The sequence below is a fragment of the Eupeodes corollae genome, chromosome 2 (assembly GCF_945859685.1).
Source record: "Eupeodes corollae chromosome 2, idEupCoro1.1, whole genome shotgun sequence".
Classification (NCBI taxonomy): Eukaryota; Metazoa; Arthropoda; class Insecta; order Diptera; family Syrphidae; genus Eupeodes; species Eupeodes corollae.
Genome location: NC_079148.1, coordinates 54290832 through 54307829, shown reverse-complemented (window position 1 = coordinate 54307829; position 16998 = coordinate 54290832). Strand labels below are relative to the sequence as shown.

Here is a 16998-nt window from a genome sequence, read left to right as displayed (position 1 = left end):
ATTACGATGAAAACTAGGGCCTAGTAACTTACAACAATTCTTGTGTGCGCGTAATGTTGTCAGGGATGGAGGGGACCTGAAGTTTTAAGCCGAATCCGAACGGCTTATTTGAGAAAGAACTCTGTATGACAAGAATAACTCTTGAAGGATTTGTCAATTCCCCGCAAGAGGCAGTAGCCGTGAAACAAACTTTAAGCGGTACAGCCAAGGATTGAATCCAAGACCTCTATCATGACATTCCAACGCACTAACCATCACGAAGCTACTACTTATTTCTTTAGAAATTCAATAAATTAGAAATACATTAACTATATTCCTTTTAGTTTAGAACAAAGAATCCTCAGCATACTTCACTATGATTGTTTGGCGAAATTGTTACTGTTGAATTTAAAGGGTGTCCCAAAACTAACGCAAGATTTGAATTTGCCGCCATTTGTGCAGTGAAGTGTTGGCAACCCTGAAAAAAAGCAATTTGACAGCTAACAGTATAGGGTTATTAAAAATGGAGCGTTACACGATAGAACAACGTGTGTTCACTATTAAAGAATATTTTAAAAATAGTGAAAGCGTGGCGGCTGCAGTTCGAAAATTTCATACAAAATATGGTCGGAATAGTGTCTTAACTTCGTCAACGGTGAAGAGATTAATTGAAAAATTCATGGAGACTGGATCCGTTGGAGACGCCAAACACACTGGCCGTCCAAAGACAAGTCGTTCAAATGTGAATGTCGAAGCAGTGCGTGAGAGTGTTGCTGACAATCCAGGAACCTCAATTCGACGTCGTGGACAAGAATTGCAAATTTCAAGAACCTCTCTACAGCGTATACTCACCAAAGATCTGTGTCTTCATGCTTACAAAATTCAATTAACACAACAATTGAAGCCTAATGACCATGGAAAGAGAAAAGAGTTCGTTGAATGGATTATGGAACATCAACAAATGGACCCTGATTTTTCGAGCAAAATCATCCTAAGCGATGAAGCACATTTTCATCTTGATGGCTTTGTCAATCGCCAAAATTGCCGCATTTGGGGTTCGGAGAACCCACATGTGATTGTCGAAAAACAAATGCATCCACAACGCGTAACTGTATGGTGTGGATTTTGGGTTGGAGGCATAATTGGGCCATATTTTTTTGAAAATGATGCTGGTCAAGCATTGACTGTTACTGGTGCTCGATATCGCGACATGATTACATAGTTCTTTCTGCCAAAATTGGATGATATTGATGTGTCCAATATGTGGTTTCAACAAGACGGTGCCACATGTCATACAGCCCGTGAAACAATTCAATTACTGCATGAGACATTGCCAGGTCGTGTACTCTCTCGTTTCGGTGATCAAAATTGGCCCCTAGATCGTGTGATTTAACACCATTAGACTTCTTTTTATGGGGTTATTTGAAAACACAAGTCTATGTCAACAAGCCCACAACCACCCGTGCATTAAAGGAGGAGATTCAACGCTGCATCAACGAAATTCAGCCACATTTATGCAGAATGGTCATGGAAAATTTCAACAAAAGAGTGCGCATGTGCATGCAAAGCCGTGGAGGCCATTTGTCCGATGTGTTATTCCATACAATAACCTTATCCTATATACTTTACGAGTCAATAAAAATTATAACTATCAAAAGACTAAAAACGGCGTTTTCTATTTAATTCAAATCTTGCGTTAATTTTGGGACACCCTTTATTACAAAAGAATTTAAGTATTAAAGAATTTGAATTTCAAAATTAAAAGTTTTTAAAATGCCAATAGGCAATTAGTATTGGAGTTTTTGATAAAAGAAAGAAAGAAAAAAAAAAAAGATTTCATAACGGAACGGTTGTTTGATAAACATTTATTTTTGAACAAAAAAAATATATGTATGTAAATGTTAATCATGCGACTAAAATTTTTATAATGGAAGTTTACACTTTGCCATTGGAAGACCTTTAGCCCCAATGCCAGTTATCTTGTAAGTTGTTCCTCCTGGTGCTGGTTTATTTAGAAGCCTAGCTGTAGTAACATACAATATATCTAAATTTGGTCCACCAAATGCAGCAGAAGTTATTTGCTCACATGGAAGTTTAATTTGAAGCAAAATTTGACCATTCCTAAAAATAAGACAAAATTTAAATTTAAACAAAAAAAGGATTCTTTCTTACTTTGGGTCGACTTTATAAACAGAAGATCCACCAAACGTAGCAACATACAAATTTCCATCGGAATCAATAGTCATTCCATCGGGAACAACCATTTTTCCTTCTTCCTGAAGGCTTGTAAGATTAAATGCATCTCTTGGATTTTCTGTAAGATAGATGTTGAATGAATAAAGGTTTCATTTGTCATTATGCGCTGTATAGCTACTTACTTAAACAACCAGTTTCAAAATCATAATCATACTCTCGAACTTTCAAATCCAATGAATCGATGTAATAAAATTTATTGTTTTTTTCATTCCATGCCAGTCCATTAGAAATTCCAATATTATCTTTCAACAACTTATATTTTCCACCTTCGTCTATTCTATAAAAGTTTCCAGTACGGTTACTAAAAATGTCTATAGTATTCATGGTGCCACAAAAAAGACGTCCACGAGGATCACATTTTCCATCATTGATGCGATTTTGTGTACATTTAGGATCTCCTTCTTCAACAGTTAGAATATCTTTTTCTACTTTGCATGTTTTTGAAAAACCATCCCAATTTATGACAGAAATACGACGTCCAATTCCAACTAAGAACTTGTTATTTGCTCCTTCAATTGGTATAATATACGATGCCAATTTCTCGTTTTCTAAATAGGAAACAATTTAAAATCTACGATTAGACTTCAATTATTTAAAATAAATCAACACAATTTTGTTTTAAATAAACTGTAATATAAAAATATAGTATAAAAGTGAAACCATCTTTGTTTTTTGGAATAATGAGTATGCGTCTAAAATTACTAATGAATTTTCTATTTTCCTTTTTAATATTAACAAACAATCTTTAGAGTACTTTATTATAATTGTTTGATTAAACTGTTTCTGTAAATGTTAACTAAACAAATTTTGTGAATAAACTGAGATTTAGTTATAAAGTTTTAGTTTCATTTCTAGAGAATAAATAAATAGAATGCACGACTGGGTGGCATAAACTCGATAATGTTTCCAAAGAGTCTGTTTAAAAATATTTCCTTTATTTTAAGATTAAAAAATGCACCCGCAAAAAAAGTTTCAAAAATTTAAATGCTATTTGATTTCTCAAAAACAAAAAATACATTTTCAATTTTTTATTTGTAAATCGCTAAATCGATTTAGAGCTTTTTAATACACGTTTTTCATTTGATTTTCATTAAAAATGGTGACCCGGGACATCGAATCCCACACAAAAAAAATACATTTTTTACTATCAAATATTATTAACAGAGTACAAGATACTGGCAGACAAAAAATTATGTTCCTTGGGGGGTACTCTTTTGGAGATATACAAATATGTATGAACTTTCGATTTTTGAACTAATTTCTAACCCGAATATGCTTTAAACCTTAATTTCCAAGTTTGAACTTAATCGTCAAAATGGTTTGGGATGTAGGGGCAAGGACAGGAAAATATACAACCGGGCGGAATGTTTGATTTAAATCTCGAGTTCGAAATTTTGTACGAATTCAATACTTTTCAGAAAGTTCTACGAACTGAATATCAAGAGTGCTTCGAAGATTAAAAAAAAAGCGGGCATAAGTGTACTATATCTGGGGGGACTACTTTGAAGGGGACCTCATAGATTTAACGAATAAGTAAATATTTAAAAAAAAAACGAAAATTCCGGGTACTTTTTGAACAGACCTCGTATACGTCGCAAGTAAAAACGAGTAATTTTTAAGAAATACTAAATGAGGCTTATTAAATTTTAAGGCAAATGGCATTTAAATAACAATAAGCAATGGTTATGAGTTCTTCACGAACTACCCAAAAGAGCTTTAGTTTTGCAAAGTGGGTCTAAGAACCAATTTCAATGTGCTACCGTCCCGTTTATAACTGGTTCTCAATTTTTGCAAAACTGAAAAAAACACCTTGTATCTCACAAATTTAAGGTAAGTATAAACAATTAAACAAACACATAACATGTTGCAAAACATTTCAGTACAAGGAAAGAATTTTAAATTCAAAAGAAATTAACATAAAAGTCTTATAAAGCCATTACAATATAAAAAAGAGGCTGGGATGCGACCCACACTGATAACTTCCCATCCCGTCTGTCGATTTGTCTTGCTTAAAAGTTTGTCTATATGTACTAGTATCAATTTTACCAAATTTGCGTACTATTTTTTATAGATTTTATTTTTTATGAAAAAACGGACTGTTGGATTTTAATATAAAAATCACTTAATATCGAAATCAATATTTTCTGTCAAATAAAATAAGTTTGAAGCCAATATTTTTAATTTTTGAAAAGCTATTTGAGTCGAAAGTAAATTTTTACCAAGTTTTAGTACTGTTTTTTTTTTAGAGTTTTATTTTTTGTAAAAAAACCGTCAATTCGATTTTCTTCAAAATTCTATCGAATGTTGAAAACAATATTTTCTATAAGATAAAATTAGTTTGAATCCAATATTTTATAGTTTTGAAAAGATATTTGAGTCGAAAATCAATTTTTAACAACTTTTGTTAATTTTTTTTTTAGGTATTTAATTTTTTGTACAAAAACTATCAATTTGATTTTTTTCAAAATTTTACTAAATGTTAACAACAATATTTTTTGAAAGATAAAAGTTGTTAAAAGCCAATATCTACAATTTTTGAAGAGATATTTGAGTCGAAAATCAATTTTTACCAACTTTTATAAATTTTTTTTTAAGGTTTTTATTTTTTGTAAAAAAAACTGTCAATTCGATTTCTCTCAACATCTTTCAGAATGCTTAAAACAATATTTTTTATTAGATAAATAAGTTTGAAGTCTAACTTTCAAGTTTTTGAAAAGATATTTGAATCCATATTCAATTTTTACCAACTTTTGTTAATTTTTGTTCGGTTTTTCATTTTTTTATAAAAAAACTGTCTATTCGATTTTGTTCAAAATTTTACTGAATGTTGATAACAATATTTTTTGAAAGATAAAAGTAAATTAAAGCCAATATCTCAAAGTTTTGAAAAAATATTTGAGTCGAAAATCAATTTTTACCAACTTTTATTAATTTTTTTTTAGGTTTTTATTTTTTGTAAAAAAACTGTCAATTCGATTTTTCTCAAAATTTTACTGAAGGTTGAAAACAATATTTCTTATAAGATAAAATGAGCTTGAAGCCTAAATTTCAAGTTTTTGAAAAGATATTTGAATCGATATTTGATTTTTACGAACTTTGAGTAATGTTTTTTTTAGATTTTTATTTTTTATAAAAAAACTGTCAATTCAATTTTTCTCAAAATTTTATCAGATTTCAAAAACATTATTCTCCGTTGCTCAAAATTGTTTCGGAGATGAAATCATATGTTAGTCGTTAAATTTGGGAGGTGACAAATTTTTTTTTTCAGTTTTTTTGATTTAGAAAAAAAACCGTTAGATAGATTTTTTTCAAAAAATATACTTCTTTGAGATCACGTTACAATTTATTATATAAAATTTAATTCAAGCCTCTAGCGTTTTAGGTTCGTAAGATATTTTAGGTTAACCAAAATTTTCACCTTTTTTTTAAACTCCTATGATAAAAAAACCTCCCACGCAATTTTCTTTAGAGCCCTTTCTGCATCTTTCTGTCTTATTATCTGTATAACAAAATTTATTTGAAGTCGATATCTCTTCTGGTTCTTGAGCTATGGACGACGAAAAAAACGTCGCGAACGTACGGACGTACGGACGTACGTTACCCATTACAATAACTTCCTATGGGAAGTTAATAATTCTCATTCCGTACAGCTATTCAAATTGTTTGTAAGTATGTGATGCAATTGGTGTACATTTTAAGAAGATAGATTCTCTTATAGGATAGAAAGTTTTTCAAATAGAATTGAATTGAATTGTTCAAAATGTTTTTTAAAATGTTATACAAATATGTGACACGATCAAACAAACCGCAAAAATTACTATTCTTGTCTAATAAAATGACGCATTGAACTTTTTTTCTGACACTGTAACACACCTCTAAAATAGAATATAAACGCGTCCTTTTAAAATTTTTCAAAGGCATTATAAAACTTTTTAAATTAATCTCATTCCGTTTAGTTTATTTTTTTGTTTGCCGCTTTATTTATCTGTAAATATAATACCTACAAAAATTGCAAAAGCAATCTTGAATAAACAGTAATCTTATTTTAAAATGAGTTCAAATGTTAAAGAATATAATAAACAAAATAATAACATAACAACTTTACGGTATCTTGAAGAAAATAAAATCAATAAACAATAATGATAGCATCCCTTCATTGAAAAAAGAGATTATACCACTTAATTAGATTTGTGTTGTGTTATTAAGCTGAATTTTTGTGACAAAAATAAACTTAAATTCTCCCAATCAAAATTCATTTCATTATTATTAATTAATTAATAATTGATGCATTTAAATATTATGAATGCATTAATGTAAACTAGGACGGTATTTTACAACACAATCCCCTCTAGATAGGATAAGTGATGTTAGCTTTGACTTTAAGGCCTTGCTTTTTTTAAAATTGTCTTTTTCACACGTATCAATTTTTCTCAAAACATTTTGATTAACTTGCTGTGCAGATTTTAAGCTTTCGAAGTAAAAATTACAAAGTTGGTTTTGATGGACATGGAAAAATTGTTATTTAAGATAAATAATTATAAAAAATAATAATAATTTGTTTTATCTTACCTATTTGACATCTGTATACTTTATTCTCTGCATAGTCATAACGCAACACTTGAGCATTTTCAATATCAACAAAGTATAAACTTTGTTTTTCGATATCCCAATGAGGTCCTTCACCTAACAGACAAAATGAGTCTGGTAATGCTTCTACCTTGTAAGACATATCTGCAAAAAAAATATGTTGTCAATAATAATTTAAACAAATGAACTAAATTATTAAATAAGTAAACAAAAAGTGATAATAATTTATTTATCATAATTGAACTCAATTGAACTTTTATAGTCACATCAGCACCAGACCGGTACCCCACCTTTGGGAGTGGAATATTTAGATTTAGTTATTTTTATCCTAATATCAAACATTTGGAAATTTTTTGTCATTATTCAGATAAGATTGGAAATAGTAATTTTTCTGTCGATTTATGGTGATCAGTGTAAAGAAATGAATATATAATATTTAATCTGAAGTAATTTGCTTACACTACAATGAAGTCTTGCCTTTGAGTCTTGTAATCATTTTTCCTAAAGAAGCATTATAAATGCCAATTCCATAAGAAATTAATCAATTTTAATATTCTGGAAGTATAGTTTTATCAGTAATCGGCTAAGGAAAAGAAAATTATTTTGATTTTCAAGGTGCAGCATTTATTAATGAGATACTAGTCGAATTATAGATTAGATTTTAGTGTCATTTAATTGATTTCCTGATGTTTCCGTTGAAATTATATAGGATTTTTTAAAAAGAGGCTGATTTTAATTGAAATTTGTTAAAAATGTTAACAAAACGGTGGTATCTGGACTGGATCATGTGCTAACAACCAATGCTAAATCCTTAAACACATAAACATTCTATGTTTTTATATTAAATTTAATAAAATTATATTTTGTTAAATAATTTCATATTAATTGGAATAAGAGTCAATATGAAATTAATGACTAAATTTATTTTTTAATAATCAAGCTAAAGAATTCTTGTCGGTCTTCGACCTTTCACAATGTTTTCCATTGATACAATAAATGGTCAAGTGATAAAGGGTATAATTAAATTATAAATATCAACTTAAATGATTCCTTTCTGACTTAATAGAAATTTGTTTGTCATAAAAAAATCAAAGATCTAAATTTAACATTAGACATCTGACACTTTTTTTTTTAATTTTTAATCAAAACAAACCACAATAAAAGTTTAAAAAATCTCTTTCTCTACTCACTTGACTAGGATTTCTTTTTATTTTAAGACAAGACACCTCCGATCGAGAGCTCGAAAGATTTTATACTAACTTAATTTAAATTTTAAAACTAGACTCAACAGACAACTTTACTAGTAAGCTGTCTACTTTTGATTTTCTTACCGGTGCTTGATCTCTTGCCAGATGTACAATAATTATAATTGTGATGATAAGTACTACATATAATGTATATAGTACCTATAGTAGTTGATTTAATACTCTTAAGAATCATCAACATATTATACGATTTGGTTATGAGTTGCCAGATATCCTTTTCGTTCACAACGACAAACACTAAGAGCAAACATTATTATCAGTCTTTTTTCGTTGGAATATGTGCACCTATATAATTATTGTAGATAATAGTATTGTTTTTAAACTTAAATTTTCTGTTTTCGTAATATGACTTTAATTTCGCAATTTTGTGCTTAAAATATATTTGTTGCCAAACAAATTAGCACTACACTCAAATATGCACAATGTACAGGTGGAAATAGGATCCTGGAATCGCAATGAATTATTTAATCCTTAAATAAGTCTATGATATTTTATTTGTTAATATCTAATATTGAGGTAACGAAAAAACTACTGCTATTAACAACTCCGCTTTTTTTGAAGAAAGCCCATGGCAAATAAATGTTTTTAAATATGATTTTTCAAAAGATGGGATGGGATTTGGGTACCTTTTTTCGTCGGCCATATCTCAAGAACAAGCAGAGATGCAATACAATGAATTTTTGTAGTACAGAAAATATAACATCAAAATGTACAAAAATATTCAATGGTATTTTAGCGCAACAGTCCGTTGAGAACTAGGGCCTAATGAGTCCAGTGATGAGACTTCTACCACTTAAGTGGTATTTCTATCACTTTTTTTTGTTTCTGAAATTCTACCACCTCCAACTCAAAATCTACCACCTTTTACTATTCGATGGTTACAAAAATAATTTTGCTATTTATCATTGTATTGCTGTATTGACATATTGAAAAATCGTTGAGGGACATATATTTTTACTTCTGTCATAGATCAACGAACGATTTACTTTTTGTAATGATAAAGTTATTGTATTAAAATATTTAGATCGGAAAAAAGTAATTGCTGGAACGATGCCAACAATCATATTTTTCGGTAGACGCTGCAAGCATTGAACTGCTCAATGTTGAGTGGAGAAAACTCATAGGCGAGTTTAAAATAATAGAAACTTTCAAGCATGATGACATTGTACAACAAAGGATTTTTCTTACAAATTTTAAAGACGGTATGGGAGATTTAATTTTCGAAAACCTGTAATTGTACATGTTACAACTTTGTTATTTGCCACATAGTAGCGCAGCAGCTGAACGTTAATTTTCACAACTCAATACTACCAAGAAATATAAAAGAAACAAATTGAACACAACTGTACTCAATATTGATGTTCAAATGGTAGACATGTGCATTCAAACAAGAGAGGTGGGGAGATGTGTTTCCACTAAGGCACCTCTCCTTATCCAGACGGCAACGGAGGAATTCCCGAGATAGAATCAACGGCCTTATAGGGCTTCTTCGACTTATTCGGAGCCCAGGCCTGTAAAGAGCGGTTTTATCCGGCTCCCCATCCTTGGAGTTATACTTAGGATCTGGCCCTCCAGGTTAGGGGTTGTGCGTCGGGGTGACTTCCTGGCCACGTAAAAGCTTTCATAGTTGCGAAGCACCAACAAGCCTCGGATACGGACGGATTCACTGTTGACAACCAACGCAAACGAATAAAGGACAACGAACTTCGGATATGCATTCGGAGGCCCTAGAACGATATAAAGCAGATATCACCGCCATCCAGGAAACACGATGGGATAGGCCGGGCAAAAAGAGGATGAAAAACTGCGATGGTGACTGCTACCACGAAAACCAACAGCGCTTATTTGGATGCGGCTTCGTCATTGGAGCCAGACTAAGGCAAAAAGTTTTGAGCTATAGGTGCCTCAATGAGCGCCTCATGACCATACGCATCAAGGCTAAATTCGGCTAAAGAAAGACGACAACACCAAAGATATATTCTTCGGGCTCCTAGACAAAGCTACGATATTAAAATAGTCCTGGGCTAGGAAGGGAAGACATCTTTGGTGGAATAATCGGGAAGAACAGCCTGCACGGCAACACTTCCGACAATGGATCCAGGCTCATAGATTTTGCTGCGGGGCGAAACGTCATGGTAGCCAGTACGCGTTTCCCACACGTCAACATCCACAAAGGATCTTGGACTTCTCCAGATCAATCTACCGTCAACCAGATTGACCATATTGCGATCGACGCCAGACAAGCTTCCAGCATTATGAATGTACGAACTTTCCGAGGAGCTAACATCGACTCGGACCACTACCTCGTTGTAGCCAAGGTAGCACTTCGGATTTCCAGACCCAAGGCAAAACAGGGAGGTGCTGGGAGAAGATACAACGTCGAACGGCTACAATCGCCAGAGATCGCCAAATCCTTTTCCGACCGAGTTACAAGTAACCTCTCTCGAAGTTCTCTGCCGCCAACACAATGTATCGAAAACCAGTGGCAACATTGCCAAGATGCAATCAGAGAAGCCGCCTCTGATGTGCTGGGTTTCAAACAGCCACCAACAAGGAACCCCTGGTTTGATGAGGAATGTCGGCAGGCAAATGCAGCCAAACAACAGGCACGCAAAGCGGCGCTGCATAAAAGGACGAGAGCTGCTCGTGAGCTCTATGAGCAGAAGAGGCGAGAGGAACGCCGACTTCTCAGAAGGAAAAAGAGAGGGCATGAGAAGCGTGCGGTCGAAGATGTTGAGAGGTATAAAAGCAGTAATGAGGTTCGAAAGTTTTATGAACAGGTGAAACGAAATTCACAGGTACACAAACTTAGAACCGAAGGCTGCAAAGACGAAAGTGAAACATCATAGTTGAACCGCAGTCAATGCTGAGGATATGGAAGGACCACTTCTGCAGACTGTATACCTAACGGCGACGAAGAACTGAATTCCGCTGTCAGGAAGTATGATCCATTCAATATAGACGACGAAAGTGGACAATCCCGTCCTCCCGACTTAGACGAAGTAAAGATTGCCATATCTAAGTTGAAGTCTAATAAAGCCGCTGGAGCGGATGGCTTGAATGCCGAGCTCTTTAAAGCAGCTGGAGATAAGTTGTTTAAGAGCATGCACCAACTTATCTGTAAGATATGGTCGGAAGAAAGCATGCCCGATGAATGGAACCTCAGTATTGTTTGTCCGATCCTGAAAAAAGGAGACACTCTAAACTGCACCAACTATAGAGGAATAAGTCTACTTAACATCGCCTATAAAATCTTCTCTGCCATAATATGTGAACGTCTAAAGCCCATCGTCAACAACCTGATAGGTCTTTATCAGTGTGGTTTTAGACCAGGAAAGTCCACAGTTGATCAAATATTCACATTACGGCAGATCCTGGAAAAAACTCAAGAACACCAAATCGACACACACCATCTTTTCATCGATTTCAAGGCCGCATATGACAGCATCTACAGGAACGAGCTGTATAGAGCCATGTCTAGTTTTGGCATCCCTGCCAAACTCGTCCGTTGGTGCAGGATGACCATGGAGAATTCACGCTGCTCCATAAAGGTTGGAAACAACTTAACAGAACCTTTCGATGTCAAAAAAGGTTTTAGACAATGTGATGCGCTGTCATGCAATTTTTTTAACATCGTGCTTGAAAGAATAGTGCAGAGCTCACACGTCAACACTAGAGGCACTATCTTTCAAAAGTCTGTCCAATTACTGGCATATGCTGATGATATTGACATAATCGGAAGAACTCAGCGTAATGTCAATGGGACTTTTGCGAGTATTAAGGCAGAGGCGGCAAAAATGGGTTTAACGGGTAATGAGGACAAAACAAAGTACATGCTGTCGTCAAGAAAGGACATACAACACTAGGGACGGAGCTAGATGGAGCAGTTTGTTGGGTGAGGCCCTAGTTCACACAGGACTGTAGCGTCACCTTAAGTAAGTAGTAAGTAAGTGTACTCAACATTTTAGCAGCAAGAGAATTTTTGGGCAACAGGAACATTTTTATCAACCAGAAGTGTTGGCTAAATATGCTTCGAAATACTTATTCAAAGATTTTTCTTATATAAGATAATTATTTTATCGGTTGTGAGCAAGATATGTGATTATAAAACTAATTTGAATGGACTGATTTTGTATTGTTTTTTACCACCTTTCTACCACCGTTTTGTTAGGATATTTATCACCACTTTGGTTTTTCCAAGTCTTATCACTGCTAATGACTTTCAACTCTCAATCATTCCTGTGTGAGATGGAAGGGACCTAAACTTTTATGCTGAATCGGAGCGGAACGGCTATTTAAAAAAAAAACACACTTTTTATGGAGGATTTGTCAATCCCTCGCAAGATTCAGCGCCCGTGAAAAAAAAACTTTAGATGGCACAGTCAGGAATCGGACCCAAGACTTCTGGCATGTGGCATGACAATAATACGTACGAACCATTACGCGACGGGTACTCGCCCTGAATTAAATTTGGTTAACAACAAATTTTACTTAAAATACCAATAACTAGAATATCTCGTCAAAAACAGGGGTGGAATTGGCTAAGGTGATAACTGAGTATCATATTTTGTATAGTCAAATTTGACCCTCATTTTTATAACGTCGTCTGTGCGATATAATTCAACTCAATTCAATATGATTGAACGATTTCAGATTATAATTGTCACAATTCATTGTTGCTATGGTCAAATTTTAAAATGATTCCTATAAAATATCTAAATAAAAGTAAATTGGCTGTGTTTAAATAACATCCTTACTTTGCTTGTGTTTTTTTAAATGTTTTTGTACCTAAAAAGGTAACTGACAAAATTTTCCATTCATTTTTTGTAATCGTCTGGTAGCTCTATTCAGAAACGACATATTTGTAGGAAAATGACTCTCACATTTTTGTTGTGAAAGCTTTTTAGGTATCAATTTGATTATCATCTACATAGATCAAATTCGATTATTTTGACTGCCATTTATTAACAATCACCTTAACCGATTGCACCCCAGATTAAACTTTAATAGACTTTATGCTTTTTAAAATTCTTTAAATATCAATTTGGCTTTTTGGAAACAATTTGTTTTTTGGTTTCAAACTTATAATCAAATTCAGACTTTTTGAGAATCACAGAACGACTTCTGAGTCAAAAGCTATTAGTGCAGATTAAAGTGGTAAATTTATGTCAGACTTGTTTTCCCTTTTATTATATTTTTTTCAAATCTTATTTACAAAATGTATTGAATATATATTTAATATTGTCCATTAAGAGCTTTCATTTTATTTTCAAAATTGAGCACATTATGGTGTATATTGCATAAATTATGGCTTACACCCATTCAAGATGAAGTTGACTTAACAATTGAAGCCTTTGGCCCTCTTTAAACGGGAAAGTTGTCAATTCCTTATTACCAACCCTTTTAAAACAAGTATTTTTACAATGGAAAACAAAACCACTGCCACTTCGATTGCAACGCCATAACTTTTCTTGAAAATTTCTTTTGCAAATTATTTTCTTTTTTTACAATTAAAACACGCTCAAAGGGCTTTAAATACATTCAATAAGCCAAACACACAGTGTGAATATTAGGAAAAGAAGGATTGGTTCTAAATTTTTCATACGAAGTGTTTCGATGAGAACTTATAGCGAAAATAAGAGCCTCCAACGGATTATAGCCATTGATATTTTTACCAGTGCTAATTGAAAATATTAGTAATCTGAACAGACCTACGTCTATCTGTCAACATTCGGAGTTCTTTTTGACATTTAGGACAAAAACCTCGCTGTTAGTTGAAGAAGATTTTTGGATTTCTGCTAGAATCTTGTGTTTATTATGGAAGAGCCCAATTTATCAGAAATTGAAATAAAATCTAAGTCCTCTCTCGCATCAAAATCAACTTTAACAACTAGCAAAGATCATCTCAATTGTTTGAAATGCGACACTTCTTTCGAGTTCACCTTGGACAAAGGAAAAGACGATTATTTAGCTCATTTGTTCCGCACTCACAGATTGGTCATAGCTGATGTTGACGACATTGCTGATCTTCATGGGTATCTCACATTTTGGATCGATAAGTTCAAAGGTATTTATTGAACGTATGATTTAAAAACACCAAATCACAAGACATTCCTTTAGACCACTCTCTGGAAGAGTATTGCACTACAATGCTATTGGATCAATTGCCAGACGGGACAATATCCAAAAACGAGAAATACTACCTTCTAAGTGATATTCTTCCCCAAGACTTTGAGCTGCGTAAGAGATTACATCAACTTCGTCTTGAAAAGGCTCTGGCCAAACACCAATTCGAAAGAACTGATCGAGAATTCTCAAAAGAATGCCTCTACTGTCGCGATGTCATTCACGGGTTGCGTTCCGAATTCCTTGAACATCTCTTCACGAAGCATTTCCTTCAACTGGGAAAACCAGAAAATCTTGTATACGTCGATGAGCTCCTCGAAAAAGTTCAATCCAGTTTGGAGAACCTTATTTGTTTGTACTGTGAAAAAGTATTCAAAGATCGTGTCACACTCAAAGAACACATGAGGAAAAAAGGTCACAAACGAATCAACCCAAATAATCACGCATATGATCGATTCTTCCTCATCAATTACCGCACCGAAAAACCCAAACACACCAAAAGCCTCGAACAAAGTCGCAGGAATGCAATACGACAGCAGCGACAACAAAAAGACTCCAAAGAAGACAGCAAGCTTGATAATACAATTCTTAGCAGTGAGGATTCGGATTCAGATTGGTTCGAATGGGACAGTGATAAACTTCCGATTGCATGTCTCTTCTGTCCCAAAACCGACCCAGATCTGCAAGCTCTGAAAAAACATATGCTCGAAGAGCATCAATTGAATTTCGAGGAAGCGACTCGTAGCTTGAATTTCTACCAGAAAGTCAAAGCTATCAATTATGTCCGCAGACAGATTCACATTCTGCGTTGTGTTACGTGCAATTGTAGGTGTGAAACAACAGAGCAACTGTTGGAGCACATGTCGGGCGATAAACATTACAGCTTAGGAACTCGTACTCAGTGGGATAAGCCAGAATTCTTTTTCCCCACATTCGAGGATGACGGCCTGCTGTGCGTACTCGATGATGGCAATGACAATGAGGAGGACGAATCTATGGTGCGGATTATTTCTGAGGATTCCCTTGTGAAAATCAACAAAGATGCAGAGCAATTATCTTTAGAAAGCTTTAATCTTCCATAATTATAAAAAGTAAATAAAAAAAATCGAATGTGTATATTTATACATCAAAACTTTATTTTGAGTTTGATTTAGAGAAGAAAAAAATATTGAACACTACCTTAAAACCTAAAAGTACAATAACAGGAACCTAAATGGCTGTTCCTCTTTCCAGATTCTGTTTAATCTCCGAAGTGTACTCGCCATAGAAACGGTCCAGTTTTTTGTTGAATTTGGAGTTGCGTTCGTTGATGAAATCAACATCCGCATCGTCATTGTAGATCCTCCTTCTGGAGTATTTCTTCCTGCGTTCAATTTGTGTTTCCAGGTCCTTGACCATTTTATTTATAGCCTCCGGATCGTCCTGAGGTATGTTGTGAACAAGAGTATTGGGCACACAGTAGAATGCTTCTTCACCTAGTTCCTGTTTTTGTTTTTCATACTTTTCCATGTCTCGGGGTGTCATATTCTTAACCAATCGATTATATTGACGTGCAGTTTGGGCTTCGAAAGTCGAAAATCCACCGTCGGGATTCTTCTTTTGTTTTTTCTTCTCGATTCTAGTCGCATCGATGGCTGAAACTTCGAGCATTTTCATACGATCGTAATCCTTACCTTCGGCTTCGGCTGCTTCTCGTGCATGGGCATCGCTGACGATCCAGTCAGCTTGGCGTTTGCGGGATTCCCAATTTTTGGGCAGCTTGTTTCGGGCATCTTCTGCAATGACTTCTTGGTGGTTTTCAGTTCTGGCTTGTTGACGGAGATTGTGGAGTTTTCTTAAGCGTTCTTTGCGTTCTATAAGTTTTTCCGCTGCGGATTTCTCTGTATTTTGTGTTTCCATATTTTAATTATTGTATACAGATTGGATAGAGTAAGGATTTATAGATGAAAAGAATTGATAAATAAATGAAAACGCAATTTGGAAATGTTTTTCTTTGTGAAATGTGAAGTGAAACTTTTTGACACAAGACACTTAAAAATCTGGATTGGGTACATTTAGGAATGAAATGTTGAAAATAATAACTTCACTGAACGTTTTCAAAATGCATGTGTTCAGCATTTAAATTATGTTTCTTTCATTTCGTTTAGGTAAGCGAAAGCGTGGTAGATTTTAGCTACCCTCAATTTATAAACGTTGCGTTTTCTTACAATCTACTCTGTACTATGTTAATAATTTTTCTTTGAAGGGCTGTCTTTTGCATATATACGTATTTCAATTTAATTTCTAAAATAGGAAAAAATATCTAAAATATCAAAGATAGTTCAATCAAAACACAATTTTTTTGACTTCCTATAAAATATTATAACTATACTATGTAATGTAATAATTCAAATAGCCTTAAAAAAATCTGTACATTTTTCGGACAGCCACAAAAGCAAAAACCTGGCTATAATTTGGTATTTATAATTTTTTTATGGAAGGAACACTTTAAAATTCGGAAAAATATCTTGCTAATGTAAGAAAAATATTGCAATAAGTTGCTTGAACCTCGTAGTACCCGTGGCGTGGTGGTTAGTGCGTTGGACTCTCATGCCAGAAGTTTTGGCTTAAATTCCTGCCTTCCTCTTGCGAGTAATTGAAAATTTCTCCAAGAGTTATTCTTGGTATGAAAAGTGCTTTCGGATTCAGCTTAAAACTGTAGTTGCCCCCCATTCCTGACAACATTACCCGCATAGAGAAATGGTTAGAGTTGTAAGTCACTAGGTCCTAGTTCTCAACGGACTGT

General features: G+C 33.8%; 3 protein-coding genes across 3 annotated transcripts; 1 reads left to right on the top strand and 2 right to left on the bottom strand.

Annotated features, from left to right (window-relative positions):
* Nucleotides 1-1813: 1813 nt before the first annotated feature.
* LOC129947971 (regucalcin-like) lies at nucleotides 1814-8170 on the bottom strand. Its single transcript, XM_056058762.1, has 5 exons — nucleotides 8013-8170; nucleotides 6805-6966; nucleotides 2358-2783; nucleotides 2152-2293; nucleotides 1814-2100 (listed from the first exon to the last, which is right to left on the bottom strand). Exons 2-5 carry the CDS (start codon nucleotides 6962-6964, stop codon nucleotides 1902-1904), a joined length of 927 nt encoding a protein of 308 aa, XP_055914737.1. The 5' UTR covers nucleotides 6965-6966; nucleotides 8013-8170; the 3' UTR covers nucleotides 1814-1901.
* Nucleotides 8171-13836: 5666 nt separating this feature from the next.
* LOC129946699 (zinc finger protein 277) lies at nucleotides 13837-15350 on the top strand. The gene is made up of 2 exons (XM_056056973.1): nucleotides 13837-14154; nucleotides 14208-15350. The coding sequence occupies exons 1-2, from the start codon at nucleotides 13905-13907 to the stop codon at nucleotides 15293-15295; spliced, it is 1338 nt and encodes a 445-aa protein (XP_055912948.1). The 5' UTR covers nucleotides 13837-13904; the 3' UTR covers nucleotides 15296-15350.
* Nucleotides 15328-16244, bottom strand: LOC129946700 (pre-mRNA-splicing factor Syf2). Its single transcript, XM_056056974.1, has one exon. The coding sequence runs from the start codon at nucleotides 16110-16112 to the stop codon at nucleotides 15423-15425; it is 690 nt and encodes a 229-aa protein (XP_055912949.1). The 5' UTR covers nucleotides 16113-16244; the 3' UTR covers nucleotides 15328-15422.
* Between the last annotated feature and the right edge of the window lie 754 nt (nucleotides 16245-16998).